This window comes from Pogona vitticeps, chromosome 5 (genome assembly GCF_051106095.1).
Source record: "Pogona vitticeps strain Pit_001003342236 chromosome 5, PviZW2.1, whole genome shotgun sequence".
Lineage (NCBI taxonomy): Eukaryota > Metazoa > Chordata > Lepidosauria > Squamata > Agamidae > Pogona > Pogona vitticeps.
Window position 1 is genome coordinate 68,529,663 of NC_135787.1, and position 15,231 is coordinate 68,544,893.

General features: G+C 38.6%; 1 protein-coding gene and 1 non-coding gene across 3 annotated transcripts in view; one reads left to right on the top strand and one right to left on the bottom strand.

Moving 5' to 3' along the window:
• Positions 1-15,231, bottom strand: part of NFXL1 (nuclear transcription factor, X-box binding like 1) — a 92,104-nt gene that overhangs the window by 61,771 nt on the left and 15,102 nt on the right. For both annotated transcript variants that reach the window (XM_020789633.3, XM_073001294.2), the window contains exons 6-13: positions 13,341-13,502; positions 13,097-13,197; positions 10,954-11,068; positions 9,717-9,841; positions 7,761-7,883; positions 5,671-5,761; positions 4,535-4,655; positions 492-651 (exon numbers count right to left, since the gene is read on the bottom strand). In XM_020789633.3, the coding sequence (XP_020645292.3) occupies positions 492-651; positions 4,535-4,655; positions 5,671-5,761; positions 7,761-7,883; positions 9,717-9,841; positions 10,954-11,068; positions 13,097-13,197; positions 13,341-13,502 (998 nt within the window). The remainder of the gene's footprint in view (positions 1-491; positions 652-4,534; positions 4,656-5,670; positions 5,762-7,760; positions 7,884-9,716; positions 9,842-10,953; positions 11,069-13,096; positions 13,198-13,340; positions 13,503-15,231) is intronic.
• On the top strand, positions 5,862-6,045 carry LOC144583373 (U2 spliceosomal RNA). The gene has a single exon (XR_013537115.1). It is a non-coding gene; the product is annotated as a U2 spliceosomal RNA (small nuclear RNA).

The following is a 15,231-nucleotide window of genomic DNA, read 5'->3' on the forward strand; positions in this document are numbered from 1 at the left end:
ACTTAGCCATTGAATTCCAACCTCTGGGAGTGGGTTAGATGTCTCCTATCCCTTGGCTTATATGGGCGGAGGGGACGCCACCCTGACAGGGAAGCCAACCTCCCTGTCCTGCTCACCAGTGGCTCTTGATACACAAGTAGGTAACTCGCCAACTTTAGATGAGTCACACAGATGGCAATACACAATTTACCTCTCTTTTATCTTTTACACAAAGAGGTAGGGAAAGACTAAAATACAAATAAGAAGGAAAGGAAAATTCTCTAAAACAGTTAGGAGCTTATCAGACTACAGGCAGAAATACAAGAATACACAGATTAATTGGCAAAGAAAAAGCCAAAGTATATATGGAATAACTGGCATGAAAAAAAGTATTCTCAGTTAATCAATTCCTATAAAAATAAGTAGGAGAGCTTCCCCCCCCTCGCCTCAGTTCTGCTGAATATACTGTACAATGTGCTCATGTCTTAAAACAGCCCCGGGTCATCTCTCACCACGCCAGTTTGCTTCACAAGTGCTTCATCATGGCAAGAGGCAGGACACAAGTGATGGCACTTCTCTAAGACTTTCTTGCAGGGCTGGCAGCAAGGAGGACAAGGCCCAAAATGACAACCGTGTTTCTCCCGAACAGAATGATGGCAAGTGGGGGGCTGTCTAGGAAAAAAAAGTCAAGGATTACTAAAATGATTGATTCAGCATTATGTACAAAAGGGCCTGATTTCTATACTGTTTTTCAGTGCACATTATGTTTGAAGAGGTCAACAAAGCATGGCAAAAGACATAAAAATATAGCAACAACTAATTGGGATCCAGAATAACCCATGAAATTCAACACTTCCAGGCACAAGCTGAAGTAATTTAGCTCTTTCTTGTTTTACTGTGGCCATTTGGAGAAATGTTTATTTTTTTAAAAATGCAGTTATTAAATATTAAAATTATACCAAGTCCTGAAATATATTTTAAATAATCATTAAAGTTACCCATTCATTAAATTCCTATATGTCAGGTAGTCCCATGAGGTGATGGAGTTAAATTAAAGCAGCACTTTGGACTACTGGCTATTAAATATATAGCCACTGCACAACCTTCTCTCAAAGTATTATAAACTACCAAGTGCACACCATGTTAATGTGGCTCCACCTACTGGAACACAAAAGCACAGACCCAATTTTTTTAAAAAACCCAGAACCTCCAACTGTAGAATAAGTAAATTTTTTATACTATAGTCTATTTATTTTATTTATTTATTTATTTATTTGATTTTTACCCCGCCCCTCTAGACCATGTCTACTCGGGGCGGCTTACAAAATAAAACAAAACAGTATAAAAATATATAAAATCATAAAATTACAAATTTCAATTTAAAACAATTAATTTAAAGAGAGGATTACCAAGATGGAAGAGCCAAAAAAAAGAGAGAGAGAGAGAGAGAGAGAGAGAGAGAGAGAGAGAGAGAGAGAGAGAGAGAGAGAGAAAGACTTAATTGACTGGAGGGAAGGCCTTCTTGAATAACCAAGTTTTTAACTGGCTTTTAAAAACACCCAGCGAGGGTGCCAGCCGAATTGCTGTTGGGAGGGCATTCCACAGCTGAGGGGCCACCGCCGAGAAGGCCCGGTTTCTTGTTTTTCCCTTCCAGGCCTCTCTCGGCGTCAGACCCCTCAGCCGCCCCTGCTGGCTATATCGGGTGATCCGGGTAGATCTGTATGTTCTGTTTGTATAAAAACTTTCACTAAGGCATAGACATATTTGAAAACTGAATTTCAATGCCTTTTTATTGTATTACCCTTTATCTTTCCAAGCTATTTTTTCACTTTAAACGACTGGGCACTCGTCACCTTAGCTTAATTACATGTACTTAACTCTTCACTTGAGCTGGCTGGATAGCTCACTGAGCTGCGTATCTGGTAGCAGAGCCAGAGAATGGGAGTTGAATTCCTGAGATAAGATCCAGCCTGTGTGACCTTGGGCAAGCTGCACAGTACCACGATTGCCCCCATAAGAAGGGAATGGTAAACCACTTCTGAGTATTCTCTACCTAGAAAATCCTGAAAACAATCAGCATGAGGCAAAACTGACTTGACTGTTGTTGTTATTGCTGCTGCTGCTGTTCAAAAACACCAGGCACAGTCAATCAAGATTTTAAAAACCACTGACTGGTATTATATAACAGATACAAGTTTCAACCAAAAACTTAAGTATCTGTTAAATATCGGCACAGTATGTATGCTGTTCCTAATATTGCTGGTTTTTGTAGCTCTGATGGTCTGATTTCTGAGATCTGCACCTGCTTATAATACTGTGTGAAATGTCTTGATATTGTTCCCAAAGCCCCAATGACTACGGGGACCACTGAAGTGTGTTTCTTCCAGAGACAAGATGTTTCAACTGCCAGGTCTCTGTATTTGGTTAGTTTTTCCAATTCTTTATTTTCAACTCTGGCATCCCCTGGAATTGCAATGTCAATGATCCAGACATTTCTTCGTTCTATTACTACTATGTCTGGTGTGTTATGTTCAAGTGTCTATCAGTTTGATCCAGAAATCCCACAAGATCTTCACTTCCTCATTTTCTGAGACTTTCTCTACTTGATGTTCCCATGGGTTTTTGGAGACCAGCAAGTTAGATTTCTGCATAATGACCAGTGCACTAACTTTGCCATTCTATCATGTCTAACTTTGTAATCTGTTTGTGCAATCTTTGGACATCCACAATGAAGTGTGACACAGTTTCTTTTTTTTTCTTGGCAGAGTCGACATTTGGCGCTGTTGCTGTTACTACTGCTACTACTACTACTATTACTCACTCTTCACTCAGTTTCTACTAAAAAAGACATGCAACAAGCCTTTTTGTATCAGAATAAAAGTCAGATTCTTTGTCTGCGTGAAGTCTTAAATAGCATTTTCATCTATAAACAATGTCCAAAAGTAATCTGAGAAGAGAATCTTTGTAGTTGCCAGTATGTTTTGGATTAACTTTTAAGATTTAATCTTAAAACAACAACAAACTTTCTCTTGAATGTTACAGAATAAGGAAACATATTTTTCTATGTAAGTTTGCCACATATTTGTCTTCCATTTTACTGGCCCAAACCATTTCTCAACAGATATATCATTTTAAAAGATTTCACACAAATCATGAGTATCTTAATGGGTATTATGGTGTATATGACCAACTGGGCTTAGTAACTCAATCAGAATTTTTTGGTCACAGTTTCAAACTCAACACCATTACTTTCAAACTGAGCTAAATATTGATTTATCTTGACAAAAACAATATAACTTGATGAGTTTCTTTTTAAAAATAACATTACTAACTTTTGTCTGCAACATTTTCTACAAACAGCATACTATATTCATGAAGGATGTTTTGTATATACTTTTGGAAAAGTTGAATCTTTTTGTCATTGGTGCATTATTCATTAGTGCTTAATTAAGTTAAGCAGCCAGGGAGGGTGGGGTTTGTTTTTGTTTTTTTAAATCACAGTAAGAATTCCACACTACTCAGAACAGGTCATCTTCTTCTCCAACAACTTTAATAAAATCTAGTAACTGGCAAGCAGCTCTGACTTGCATAGGATACTTACTCACAAGGCATAGAAAAACAAACAAACAAACATACATACAATATCTTATAATTTAAGATAAAAGCTATAGTGGGGTCTCGACTTACGAACTTAATCCGTATTGGAAGGTGGTTCGTAGGTCAAAAGGTTCGTAGGTCGAATCAGCATTTCCCATAGGAATGCACTGAAAACCATTTAATCTGTATCTGCTCTTTTCCATCCATAGAAACTAATGGGAAGCTGCTACTCCGCCGTCTGCCACTAGAGGGGGATATTTTTTTTCTTTTTTCCCCCTTAGGTTCAGGAAAGGAGGGGGAAGGCAGGGAACAGTTTGCAAAGCACTTTTGAAATCTTTTTTTTCAACGAAGCCAATTTTATAGCATGTTTTAAAGCATGTTGTGCTGATTTTTTCAGCACAAATACACACAGGCAGGCTTTTTAGGTGCTGAGCAAGCCTCCCAAAGCCTCTTCAGAGCCAGCCGATGAGCTGATAGGCGGGGAGAGGACAGGGCAGGAACGGGGGGGAAAGCACAAAATGGCTGCCAGGCTCACTTCTGGTGTGGGCTTTTAGCTGTTTCCTGCTCTTTTTCCTGCTGTTTGGGGGCTACCAAGCCCTGGTGACTTTATTTTATTTTATTTTTTAAGTTTCTGACCTTTTTTCCCACTCCAGAAGCCTCTAAGGGGAGGGAGGGGGCACTTTTTTCCTGTTCGTAACTTGAGGGAAGTTCTTATGTCGAGTCCTTATTTCCCTATAGGGTGGGTTCATAAGTTGAATTGTTCGCAAGTAGGGTCATTCGTAAGTCGAGACCCCACTGTATTGTGTAATGAATCTTCACGCCTCTGGTTAATTAATATGACACTAAACAAGCTGCATTTGAAACTATAAGAGCTTTCTAAATTTGCTTGATAGGTGCCAAACACTGTTATGTTTTAGAAGGTAGAGCTTGCAATGAATATATTGTTCTTTATACTTACCTACACAGTTCTTTACATCTAGGGGGTTTGGTGGTACGTTCCCTGCCACACGGTACTTTGAGAACAGTTTTGCCACAACTGCACTTTACATCTACAGTTTCAGGACATGGATAGCAGCTACCTAAAATTAACACAGATACAACAAGTAGCCAACTTTGGAAAAAGTAGTTAACACAGTTTATCAAAGAAGCCACCTGTACTGATTATTCTGTTGTTACCAAAATAACTAATGCTATAATTATACTGATCATAAAATTAGCGTTTTAACTATCTGAAGGCATTCAGTCAGACCAGTGGACCAAATAATTATTTCCTCTATTTTTAAAGTTATATGGCAAAATCTGAATAAGAAGTAATCCAATCTCTATAACTGAAACCCATAACAATACTATGAATTCAGACATCCCACCTAGATTGTGTTATTTATATGTCATGCTTTTTTATCACTAACAAAACAGATATCACCTTTCTCTTTTTCTTGAAAGGTCGAAAGAGAACACCCTATTTTTGACATTTGCAAAAGGCATTTTAAAAAATCAGCAGGAATGCAAATGATTCTCTTATCTGCAGAAAGGGTCAATATTTGCATTCTTTAAGCATCTTTAAAAATACATCAACACACTTCCACAGTATAAACAAGTGTACATGAGTAGGAGATAACATAAAAAAGAAAACACATCATATATTTTTGCCATAACTGGGAAACTTATTGGATACCACACAGTCCATGTACTTCACAAGACAGCAACTTAAGTTACACCGTTATTTGCACATAATATTCATCAAAATAAGGAATGAAATCGACACCTTGTACTAACTTGTGTTAAGAAAAAAACCTTTATCAACTTGGCAACTTGGGCCTGAAAGAACAGTTATGATTTAAATAATGAGCTTTGAACAACATGGTAGCGACAAGTTTTTCTACTCCTTTCTTCGCACTGACTTCTGCTTTTGTCACCTTTCCATCTTAGACATTTATTTACGAAAAAGGTTAGCTATTAAACAGGAGATCTGAACTAAAATTAAAGCTTGTGAAATGTACATTCTCCAAGTATAACTACAGAAGACACATAAATAAAAATGAAAGTGCCATTTCAGTTACAAGGCTACAAGGATTATTTTCTGTTTATTCTTACCTCTGTGGCAGACTGAAGGACACTTGTGATTTCGGCATCCCAAAGTTCTTCCACAGACCTGGTCACAAGGTGGGCAATTCCCAGGACAACACTGTACCAAAGACAAATGCTTATCACAGTATGTCAGGGCAATGAACCTGGGCCTGCTTACTTAGGTAAGCTACACTGAACACCGCCCAAAATTCTACTGCTTAGCTTCTTGGCCTTTTGGCTAAGATCAAGTGTAGTATATTAGAAAATTGCACTAAAGTAGGTCCACAGAAGATTTGGTGCCTCAACTCCTCCATAGGTTCCATTAATTCAAATCAGTCTTCTCTAAATGTGACTTACTTAAGCATAGTAGGACACAGTTAGAGTAAGCCCATTTGAATCAATCAAGTTCACAGAGTCAAGTCATTAAATTCACATTGATTCAATGAGCCTACTCTAGTACAATTTACCATGGAAAAAAACAGGGTTTTGCCCAGTGAAACGCATGCATCAACAATGCAAGTGGTTGCCTCAGGTATTCTCATTACAATCTACTTTTAATGTGGATTCTGGTTTGGAATGGATAAGAGCAATTTCATCAGCAAAACAATGTTAACAATATATTAGCACTGGCATCATTTGTCTATCCAGGTAAAAATATATTGTCCAGGTGCTTAAAAATGTTACCTTAAGTGTAACTTTGTCTGCTTTTCACATTTCCAATCTGTGTGTCACAATGGTTTTACCATTTTATATTTCTGACATATTTTGCTTATGTTTTCAGCTCCCTAAAGATGGGTTCTAAAAAAATTCAAATTTAAAAAACTGTAATATCAGATAATGCTTTACTATTTTTAAATGTTTTAACAATCTGAATTTCACTCATGCATACATCCACCTTCCACGCAGTGATTTATCATTTTTGTTGTTAATTTCAGAGCAGAGAAGAATGGTCTTCAACAAAACCGGTCCCTGGCATTAAAAGGGTTGGGGACCACTGTTTTAATGTATAAAAGGCATGCAGAAAACTGGCTAGTCAGATAGTGTCAGCCTGGCCTGTCTCTAAGGAGAAGAGGGCTTTCCTCATGGCTCCATTCATTTGCTCTCTGTGATCCTAGGAAGAGTACATTCTATGCATGCATTAGAATTCCACAGACCCCCCCTCCCATTGTGAATATCAGGTACATAAGTGGAGCCTTAGTTATTTTCTGGTGTAAACTGTGGAATTGCCTGAGACTATCTCTGTATTTTGCTCCAAGTATTTTTGAAACCTTTTTTTTTGGGGGGGGTAACTTTTACCTTTTCTCCTTTTCCTTATTTTAATAAATATGAAAAGGGCAAAAGATTATGCAGGAGTGACAAAATGTTACAATATGGAGAGGTCTTGTTTGGTATATTTAATTCTATTCCTTCTCCCACATGGCTTTCAACTTTTTGATCATGCTGGACAATATTCCAGGGCTAGTGAGCATGCTCAGCCCCCACTGGGTTGTGTCAAGGTAATCCTCAACCCAAACCTAATAATAATTTTCTCTTGCATACAAACAATGCCACTTTAATTATGTAAAGACAGGTATCTGAACAACTTAGATTATTGCCAGCACATACAACCAGAATTTCAGACCTAAAAACCAATGAGATAAATCCAGAACTCCTGATCTCAACAGAGAAAGGGGAAGGAATGGAAATGCATTTAGTACAAGCAAACATGTAACTCCTTTTCCCCCCTATTCTCTTGGACCTTTGAAATTTACTCCCTCTTAGTTTGAGGAAAGTTCATGTACAATTCATGAAGTAAGAATTAGTGTCAGAACCTTCTCTATCCTTTTCATAGTGTGTGGGTGCCATAAGGGCACCAGTTCTGTAAAGCAGGCCATCCTTAGCTTATTTGATTTCTCTCAAGATAGAAATACTTATCATAAGATGTTCTATAAAGTTTTACACCTAACACTGCTTTCAAAAGAAACATAACAGCCTGCACTGCAAGCTAAGAATTGTTCTTTCTCAAACACATTCACATACTTAAATATACAGGCTGCCAATTGGAAGTAAAAGAATTTTGGAAGTGGAACCAAACATTTACATAACTCTACCTAGAACAGAGGATCTTTAATACTTGCCTTTCTTTTACACTGGTGTTTTTGGCAGTCACGAATTTTTGTACACTTTGTTTCACAAAGGTATGGCTTATGGCAGGGCATCTGCTTTGTATGCTTTCCACAGCGGCATTGTTTTTCAACTTCCTGTTAGGATACAGGTAGAAAGAAGGTATTGCTAATACATACAAATTAAATCCATAGATTTAGGTTGATCATTAATAGCACATGAAACTAGATGCATTACAAATAAAAAGAAGCATTTAAAAGCACTGCATGAATTTATTATGAAACAAGCTGCACAGAGATTTTCTAGTATGTTTGGATAAGAGGTCCCAAAAAAACCCATTTCGTTGGCTACAGTTTGCATACAGATACTGGGCCCTCTTACAGACCACTGTAATCAGAATAATTATGACAGCAGTAATGGAAATTATTTTTTCCTATGTTCCTTCTGCTATTTCAGATAACAATGGATTTGGTTGTATATTTCAAATAGAGACTGCAACAAATAGCTACACTCAAAGAATAGTGACTGGGAAGGAAGGCGGGATTTGTCGCAAAGCAGGGAAGGTAGTGTCTTTCAGATCTCTGCTTTCAAAACATAGAAGAGGAACAGGAAGAAGATTTAAGAGCAATTATAACTCAATTACTAATTCCTATTGAAGGATTGGTTCCTGAGGAAATAGAAAAGAACCTGAACAACGCATGGAGATCCTCAACTATTTATACAAGAAACAACCATAAACCGAGAGAGATCCACATAACATTTTTAAGGAGCTCTTTTAGAAATCAAGTTTTGGCAAATTTAAAAGAGAAACAGCTGGTTTGGAAAGGTCAAGATTATAAACTGCATTGAAGTCCCCTACACAGTAAATATATTTATATTCTTTATCTGCCAATTCTTTTTGTAGTTCTTTGAAAAATTTATCTTGATTTTTATTTGGAGCATAAATATTCACTATCAATGTTTTTTCCTTCCCTGTTTGAATTTCTACCATCAATATTCTTCCATCTTGAGATGCAAAAATTGGTTTAGGTTTCAGATAGTCTTTTATAAATGTTGCCATCCCTCTCTTTTTTTTCTTTATTGTCTGATGCAGCAAACAGCCTCTCTAATTTTGGCATTTCCAAATATTTCACGTCTTTTTTTAAATATGGGTTTCATGTATACATGTAACATCTATATTCAATTTCTTAAGTTGATGATATCTTTTTTTCTGTTTTCCAGGTGCATTCAATTCATTTACATTGATAGTGATTAATCTCAGCTGATTTTTAGACATTTCCTGCTTGCTTACTACCTCCGTAGTCCTCCCTCTTCCTTGTTGATTTGATCTGAATCTGTACTACTTTAGATTTTTTTGCCTCTTTGGTTTCCTCCTCTTCCTCCTCCTCCTCTTCTTCCTCTTCCTTGGATTCTTCTTCACTTTCCTGGGCTTTTTCTGAATCTATAGATTTCCTGCCTCCTGTTGCATCTCTCCTTTGAACTTCTTTCTCTTTTCTTTTTTTTCTCCTTTCTTCCTCCATATCTATCCAGGAAGGCCTCCACTTTATCCATAGTGTTTATATATTGTCGCTGACCTTGATAGTAGAATCACACACCTTCTGGGATGATCCATCTGTAGCTGATCTGTTTCATCAAAAAATCTGTTAATTGTTTATAATCTGCCGTTTGATTTCTGACACACCAGGGAATGCCCTTCAACTAGCTGAAAGAGACAGGGAGAGAAATGAGAGAGCAAGAGACGAGGTGTGTGTGTTTTCTAGGCTTATTTTGAAATGTATTAGAGGCAAAGAAGATGGAATGCTTTCAGACTCAAGAGAAGAAGAAAACAGCCCAAAGAAGAATCTTCACTTCCTCCAAGCCACAGGGAGGCACTGATATAAGCCCCTTGGGGACCCATGGTACAATAAAAAATCATTAATGAAAAATCACAATGAAAAAGCTCATTACTGAGCTGGAAAGGCAATATTTACCTGTCTACAGGTTTCACAGGGACCTCGATGGCAGCGTTGTGAACATCTATGAATTTCACATTCAAGAGTTTTGTCACAACTGTCCCCACAAGTTGGTACATCTTCCGTACATGGCAAAGAAAACTCTGCAGAAATTGAAACAAAACCTGTACACATTGGCCATTAAACATAAAATCAAAAATAACAAACATCTTTACATGTCTCCCAATTTTAAAAAAAAGATCATAACGCTAATTGTTTCTGTTCATGGCAAGTCTGAAATAAGCAGTATTAAAGAAATGTATTCAACCAAAGTCTGCTATGTTTTTCTTCTGTAACTAGTTTGATTCTGAACACAATGTACACAATTTCACTTTCAGAAAGCTTTAGCTATACAGTGGTGCCTCAACTTATGACCATAATCCATTCCAGAAGATGGATGTAACTCAGAATGGTCGTAAGTCGAAGCACCATTTCCCATAAGAATGCATTGAAATGCAATTATTCCATTCCGGTCAAAGAAAAAAAAATCACAAAAAAAAATCACTGCAAGACTCATTGGAAACACTATTAATCCCTTCCGGCCGAAGTGGGGGGGGGGAGAAAAGCAATCAGTCATGCAAGACCCATAGCAAATGCACAGAAAACAAATGGATCAGATTGGAAATGCACAGAGAACAAAGGGACAAGTTCAGAAATGCAAAAAAACAAAGGAAAAAGCAAGGGAAGTATGCAGGACATCAGAAATGGGGGGAAAACCCCAAAAGCAACCAAACCCAGCCAAAACCCATCGGAAATGGGGAACCCAAAAAACAAACAAACCCCACAAGACCCATCACAGCACAGAAACATAACCCCCCAGCCTAAAACCACGCTGCAAAAACACCCAGAACAGTTTTTAAAAAGCAGAAAACAGCACCTTACCTTACCTAACAGGCAGTCCCAAGGCTCCCTGCAAACACACACACGCTCACTGAGAAGCAGAAGCCAGGCAGTCCCTCTTCAATCACACTTACTCTAACCATGGTGGCAAAAGAGCTACAAAGAATCAGCCTCTTTCACCACCTACAGTTAGCAATTTGAATTTCCCGCCTTTTTCCTGTTTGTAAGTGGAAGCTTCGGTCGCAAGTACTGTAGAAGCAAAATTTTGTGACTGGAGCTGTTCATAAGTCGAATTGGTCGTAAGTAGGGACAGTCGTAAATCGAGGCACCACTGTATTGTCAAAACTAAATAGGTAGTAATTAAGAGTATGCATACTTGATTTTCCACATGGACAAGACCTTCTGCCAGATCGTGGACATTTCCCACAGGAACCACCATGACATATCTGTTCACACGAATGATAACCACAAGGCAACGTTTTGCCACAAATCTGTTGGGGAACCCGCATGTGTTAGTAACTGTAAATAATGAAATTAGCAAATAACAAACTACAAAAAAAAAAAAACACATACAACATGTAGGCAAGGGAAAAAATTTCTTTCCAAAGAATTTTAAGTAATATACAAATCATATGGTGATTTTAAAAAGCATTAAAAGACATCTGGATTCAAGTTTTCTGAAATTACCTTGCCTAATTTAACGAACTATATAAAAAAAGATAGGATAGGACTATATTTTCCAGTAGTTCAGGAAAGAGACACTATACCTTTAAGAGATCTATAGAAAATGTAAATTTCAGCAGGTAGAAAGACAAAGCATCCTGAAAAACCCCTGTCCTTCTTAAGCAAAGACAGGACAGTCATGCCACAATGGCAAAAGGAAAAGTGACATAATTTATTTTCAAATTTGGGCCAGTTTATAGTATAAAAATGAATACTCAAATAAATACTTTTTCTTTTATGATTGATGCATCAAACCAATGCTAAGCATGATATTTCAGAGGCTCTCTTCTCAATGCTGTGTTCACAGCTGCTTTTATGAGGGTAGCCATAGCCAAAAGAGGCTACAGCCTGGAACTCACTTTGCTCTTGTGTCATCTGACACTTGTTTCCACAGAAGGCAGACCCCCCTTCCACCCAGCTGTTACAATTTCCCTCTCCTTCTATAAGGGAAACAGTGGGCCTACCATACCACAATGCACACCACTGAGGGGCCCCTCAGCTCTCAGCACAGTCAGTTGTGGTGAAAAGAAGGGCATGGGAAAGCTCCACTGCATGGCATGGAAACATCTGTAATAAAAAGTCTTGCTGAGGAATACTGTCCCTACAGCACTGGCTCTAAATGGGCACCTTGGAAAATGTTATTATGAACAAACAAGTGACTCCAACATGAACACAAAGATTCAAACACCCTGCATCAATACTTAATTCCACCTAAGTAGGGAGCCAGTCAGTACAGTGGACCCTTGACTTACAGACGGCTTGACTTACAGACTTTTTGAGTTACAGACTTCTCTGGCCGCAAAATTTAGGTTTGACCTGCAGACTGAGATTTGACTTACAGACCAGAAAAAAACCAAAATGGAACAAAAACGGCCTGTTACGGGATTAATCGGTTTTCAATGCACTGTAGGTCAATGGAGACTTGACTTACAGACTTTTTGACTTGAGAACCGCCTTCCAATACGGATTAAGTTCTCAAGTCAAGATCCCACTGTACACTGGAGAAAAGGCAGCTGCCTTTTATTGAGTTATCAATACAGTGGTACCTCGCAAGACGAACAACCCGCGCCACGAAAAACTCGCAAGACAAAAGCATCTTGCGATTTTTTCCGCGACTCGCAAGACAGCTTTTCCTATGGCCATGCTTCGCAAGACGATTTTTTTTGTCCTGCAGTCATTTTCGCAAGACAAAAAAAGGCATTCATCTTGCGAGGCATCTTATAGGAATGCATTGAAGGTAATTTCAATGCATTCCTATGGGAAACCGCGCTTCGCAAGACGATCGTTTTCACGGTATGAAAGGACTCACGGAATGAATTGATTTCATCTTGCGAGGCACCACTGTACATTTAAATAGTATCATCAATTCTTATCTGGCAGCAGGTTTTCAAGCAGGGTTCTTTTTTTAGCCAGACCTGGAAATGCTTGGGTTTGAAGCCGAGTCTTCTACATGTGAAATGGGTACTCTACCACTGAACCACAAACCATCTCTGGTTGCAGGCATTAAATACAACAAATGGTCCAAAACAGAGAAGATTTATTGAGTCAACTGCTGAGTATCAAGTGAATATTTATGTAAATCATACTCTAATTTGAACTATCTGCAGAACTCAGGCATAGACGTTCACCTAGAAAAGAATTCTTCTTTTCTAAATCACATCTCCAAACCCTTCATCTTCATGTTAATCTGCAAGGTTTTCTTGCATAAAAGGAAAGATATCAAGGCTCATACTGCCAGCTTTCTTGAAAAGCAAAGACCCATATAGATTAACTTAGCAATTTTTAAGGAAACCTACCTGATCACACCGCCAAGTAGGGCTTGCACAAAGTCTTTCTGCTACTTGCCTCCCACAGACACAACTTTGTTCACTCACTCTTGGACAGGGTTGGCAGACTCCTAAAAGCAATTCATAGAAGTTAGCCTGGAGCAGAATGACAGGGGGACTTCCCACTGAATGGGGGCAAGAAAGTGATTATTCAAATGCAAAGTGTAATTAATCTAAAAAAGACAAACCTTTCTCTGACACTTTTCAAACCTACCTGGATGACAAGGTTTTTCACAGTTGTGCTGCCCACATGGCAGTTTTCGTCCACATGGCAGCTGGCAGGACCACTCTTTTGTACTGCATCTCCGTGGTACAGGTTTTGCCTTTTTACAATAACACGTTATGGAAACCATCTTTGGACAAGGTGGGCAGGGACCTAGAGATACCAAAGAGAAAGACTTTAGAGTTTTATTTAATAGGTCTGAATAATCGGACAGACCGAATACTGTCTCCCTTTTTCTTCTGCTTAATAAACTCTAATAAGTAGTGGTAGCTTCAAGTTTACTTTCACTCAGCAACTTCTCCTTTATAACTGATTAGAAATTTTACAACTATGAAATCCCAAAGGGATAGAGCATCAGTCCCAGCCAGCAGAAATGACTACCTGTTTTTTTGATGAAGGAAATGATGGAGACAAATTGATCTCAATAATCAAAAGAATGTCAATGCAGTTTGCACAACAACCCGCACAGCTAGCTGAGTTGAATACCGCTACAGATTCAGTATAGCACTTCCAAGGTACTACGGATCTAATTAGGCCACAAGTTCAATAGAGTGAATCTAATCTCAAGTCTAGAAGACCATTATTCACTTGCAAATAAGACATCAGCCACTGCTTCTCATAATAGTAATCAGTGAATTAATAGTGCAGTGGTTAAACCACTGTACTGCAGCCAAAACTGTCCTCACGGCCTGGGGTTCAATCCCAGGTAGCCAGCTCCAGGTTGACTCAGCCTTCTATCCTTCCGAGGTCAGTAAAATGAGTACCCAGCTTGCTGGGGAGGCAATGTGTAGCCTGCATAATTAACTTGTAAACCCCCCAGAGAGTGCTTGAAGCACTATGGGGCGGTATATAAGCAGCATGCTTTGCTTTGCTTTATAACTTTTCCAACATTCAAACAAGTGGCATATTGTCAGCAACAGAAAATGGATACTTCCTTAGACATTCCAATATCTTTCATCTTTTCAGATTTTGGATTTCTTTCCCTTTTTTGTCTTTCCTTTCATAGTTCCTACTGTTGTTCTATTCCCACCCCTACTTTTTTGGTTTTGGTTTTAGTTTTCTGTTTTGGAGTAATTTTCTTCTCTGCGTGTTTCTGTTTTGCTTGCTTTTTCCTCTCAACTTAAGCACAACAAAAATGAATTTTAAATAATATCAGGAAACTGATATTCTAACACATGTTGTCCTGAGTTGCCTAGCCACAACAATATACAGTGGTGCCTCGCTTAACGATTACCTCCTTAAACAATGAATCCGCTTGACGGTGAGGTTTTTGCGATCGCAAAACAATGTTTCAATGGCCAAAAATTGCTTTAGGACGATCGGTTCCCTGCTTCAGGAGCCGATTCTTCCCATTACGACGATCTGAAAACAGCTGATCATCGGGTTTCAAAATGGCCGCCCCCTGTGCAAAATGGCTCCCTGCTGTTTTTAGGAGCCATTTTTCACTTTACAGGCACCGGAAAATGGCCGCCCTATGGAGAATCTTCGCTGGACTATTAGGTATTTAGCCCATTGTAACGCATTGAACCGGTTTTCAATGCATTTCAATGGGTTTTTTATTTTCGCTTGATGAGGATTTCGTTCTACAGTGATTTTGCTGGAATGGATTATCCTCGTCAAGCGATGCACCACTGTAATTAACACCTGACTGAATCAAGCAGACCTACTTTTAAACACCAGGCTCAGCCATGAACTTCACCGGGTGATTTAAACCAGTCGCTACCTCATAGCTCACACTGTTACTCTATGAAAATCAGGCTATTCCAACTAGAAAGCGATGTGGCATTCGGAGAAGCCCATCTACAATACACACACAAGCTAGGTATCACAAATGCCAAAAAGGAGAATTTGTTTGCTAACAAATCATGACACAAATTCCTAG